At 69.2% G+C, this 2,407-nt stretch overlaps 1 protein-coding gene across 1 annotated transcript in view; it reads left to right on the forward strand.

Moving 5' to 3' along the window:
* Nucleotides 1-249: 249 nt before the first annotated feature.
* Nucleotides 250-2,407, forward strand: part of LOC112962298 (phosphoenolpyruvate carboxykinase [GTP], mitochondrial-like) — a gene marked incomplete at its 5' end in the record, with an annotated part of 6,656 nt that continues 4,498 nt past the window's right edge. Inside the window, 4 exons of the mRNA XM_026058317.1 lie at nt 250-448; nt 534-752; nt 2,122-2,259; nt 2,353-2,403. Coding sequence (XP_025914102.1) covers nt 250-448; nt 534-752; nt 2,122-2,259; nt 2,353-2,403 — 607 coding nt within the window. The remainder of the gene's footprint in view (nt 449-533; nt 753-2,121; nt 2,260-2,352; nt 2,404-2,407) is intronic.

Consider the following 2,407-nt stretch of genomic DNA (forward strand, 5'->3'; position numbering starts at 1 on the left):
GGACTTGTGGGATCTCCGGGGGGTTGTGGGGCAGGTCTGGGCCCGTCTGGACTTGTGGGATCTCCAGGGGGTTGTGGGGCAGATCTGGGCCCCCCCGGACACCTGGGTCCTCCAGGGACTTGTGGGGCAGGTCTGGGTTTTCCTGGCTTCTCCAGGGCCTTATGGGAAGGGTCCAGGTCCTCCACGCCGGGATGTTGGGGCCCGCCCGGACGCCTGGGCCCCATGGAGCGCCCCTTGTCCGCCCCCTAACCTAACGTAACCCTGCCCCACTTCTCCACCCCACAGATCCTGGGCATCACGGACCCCGAGGGGCGCAAGAAGTACGTGGCAGCCGCCTTCCCCAGCGCCTGCGGCAAGACCAACCTGGCCATGCTGACGCCGGCGCTGCCGGGCTGGCGCGTCGAGTGCGTCGGCGACGACATCGCCTGGATGAAGTTCGGCCCCGACGGTGCGTGTGGGGCGGCGCGGCGCCGTGGGGCGGGGCGGAACCGAAGCCCCGCACGCCCACGCTCCTTGCTCCCCTCTCGCCGCAGGCCGCCTGCGCGCCATCAACCCCGAGAGCGGCTTCTTCGGCGTGGCGCCGGGCACGTCGGCGCGCACCAACCCCAACGCGCTGCGCACCGTCCGCCGCGACACCATCTTCACCAACGTGGGGCAGACCAGCGACGGCGGCGTCTACTGGGAGGGCCTGGAGCAGAGCCCGCCGCCCGGCGTCGCCTTCGTCTCCTGGCTCGGCAAGCCCTGGAGCCCCGGTAAGACCCTCGGCGGCGGCGTCACCCGGCCGCGGTGTCACCCAGTCGCAGTGTCACCCGGTGGGGGTGTTACCTGGCGGCGTTGCGTGGCGTCGCCTTCGTCTCCTGGCTCGGCAAGCCCTGGAGCCCCAGTAAGACACCCGGCCGTGGTGTCACCCGGTGGCAGTGTCACCCGGTGGGGGTGTCACCCGGCGGCGTTGCGTGGCGTCGCCTTCGTCTCCTGGCTCGGCAAGCCCTGGAGCCCCAGTAAGACACCCGGTGGCGGCGTCACCCGGCTGTGGTGTCACCCGGTGGGGTTGTCACCCGGTGGCGTTGCCTGGCGTCACCTTCACCTCCTGGCTTGGCAAGCCCTGGAGCCCTAGTAAGTCACCCGGTCGCGGTGTCACCCAGCAGCATTGCATGGCGTCAGCTTCATCTCCTGGCTGGGCAAGTCCTGGAGCCCCGGTAAGACACCCGGTGGCGGTGTCACCTGGTGATGGTGTTACCCAGCAGCGGTGTCACCTGGCAGCGTCACCTGGCGGTGGTGTCGCTCAGCCGTGTTGCCTGGTGGCTGTGTCACCCGGCTGCGGTGTCACCCAGCGACTGTGTCACCCAGCAGCCGCATCACCTGGCAGCGGCGTTGTCACCCAGCGGTGGTATTGCCCAGTGACAGCGTGCACTGGCAGCGATGGTGTCACCTGGCAGCAGTCGCATCGCCCGGTGGCTGTGTCACCTGGTGGCAGTCACCCAGCGGTGGCGGTGTCACTGGGCAATCGCATCACCTGGCGGCTGCATCGCCCGGTAGCGCTGTCACCCGGTGGCGGCGGTGTCGCCCCGTGGCCACATCACCCAGCTGCTGCGTCACCTGGTAGCGGCTGTGTCACCCAGTGGTGGCAGTGACACCCAGTGGCCRCATCACCTAGTGGCAGTGCCACCTGGCAGTGATGGTGTCACCTGGTGGCGACGTCACCCGGCAGCATTGCCACCCAGTGGTGGTGGTGACACCCAGCAGCCACGTCACCTGTTGGCAGTGCTACCTGGGAGCGGTGGTGTCACTTGGTGGCGTTGTCACCCAGCGGTGGTGGTGTCACCCAGCAGTGGCATTGCTTGGTGTCAGTGTTCCCTGGCAGCGATGGTGTCACCTGGCAGCAGTCACGGCACCCGCTGGCTGCGTCACCCGGTGGCGACAGTGTCGCCCAGCGGCTGTGTCACCCGGTAGCAATAGTGTCACCCGGTGGCTGCGTTACTCAGTGGTGGYGTCACATAGCGGCGGTGGTGTCACTTGGCAGCCACATTGCCTGGTGTTGGTGTCACCTGGCAGCGACGCTGTCGCCCGGTGATGGCGTCACCCGGCAGTGACGTTGTCACCCAGCGGCGCTGTCACCCGCAGGCGATGCGGAGCCCTGCGCCCACCCCAACTCGCGCTTCTGCGCCCCGGCCCGCAACTGCCCCATCATGGACCCGGCGTGGGAGGACCCGCAGGGCGTCCCCATCGACGCCATCATCTTCGGGGGGCGGCGCCCCCATGGTGAGCCCCGCCCCCTTTCCTCCCCCCGAGGCCCCGCCCCCCTTCCCCGGCCGCCTGACGCCTGACGGGGGGTGTTGTCGTTGCCGGGTGTAGGGGTGCCGCTGGTGTACGAGGCCTTCAACTGGCGCCACGGCGTCTTCGTGGGCAG

This window comes from Apteryx rowi, unplaced genomic scaffold (genome assembly GCF_003343035.1).
Source record: "Apteryx rowi isolate R43461 unplaced genomic scaffold, aptRow1 scaffold_1456, whole genome shotgun sequence".
NCBI lineage: Eukaryota > Metazoa > Chordata > Aves > Apterygiformes > Apterygidae > Apteryx > Apteryx rowi.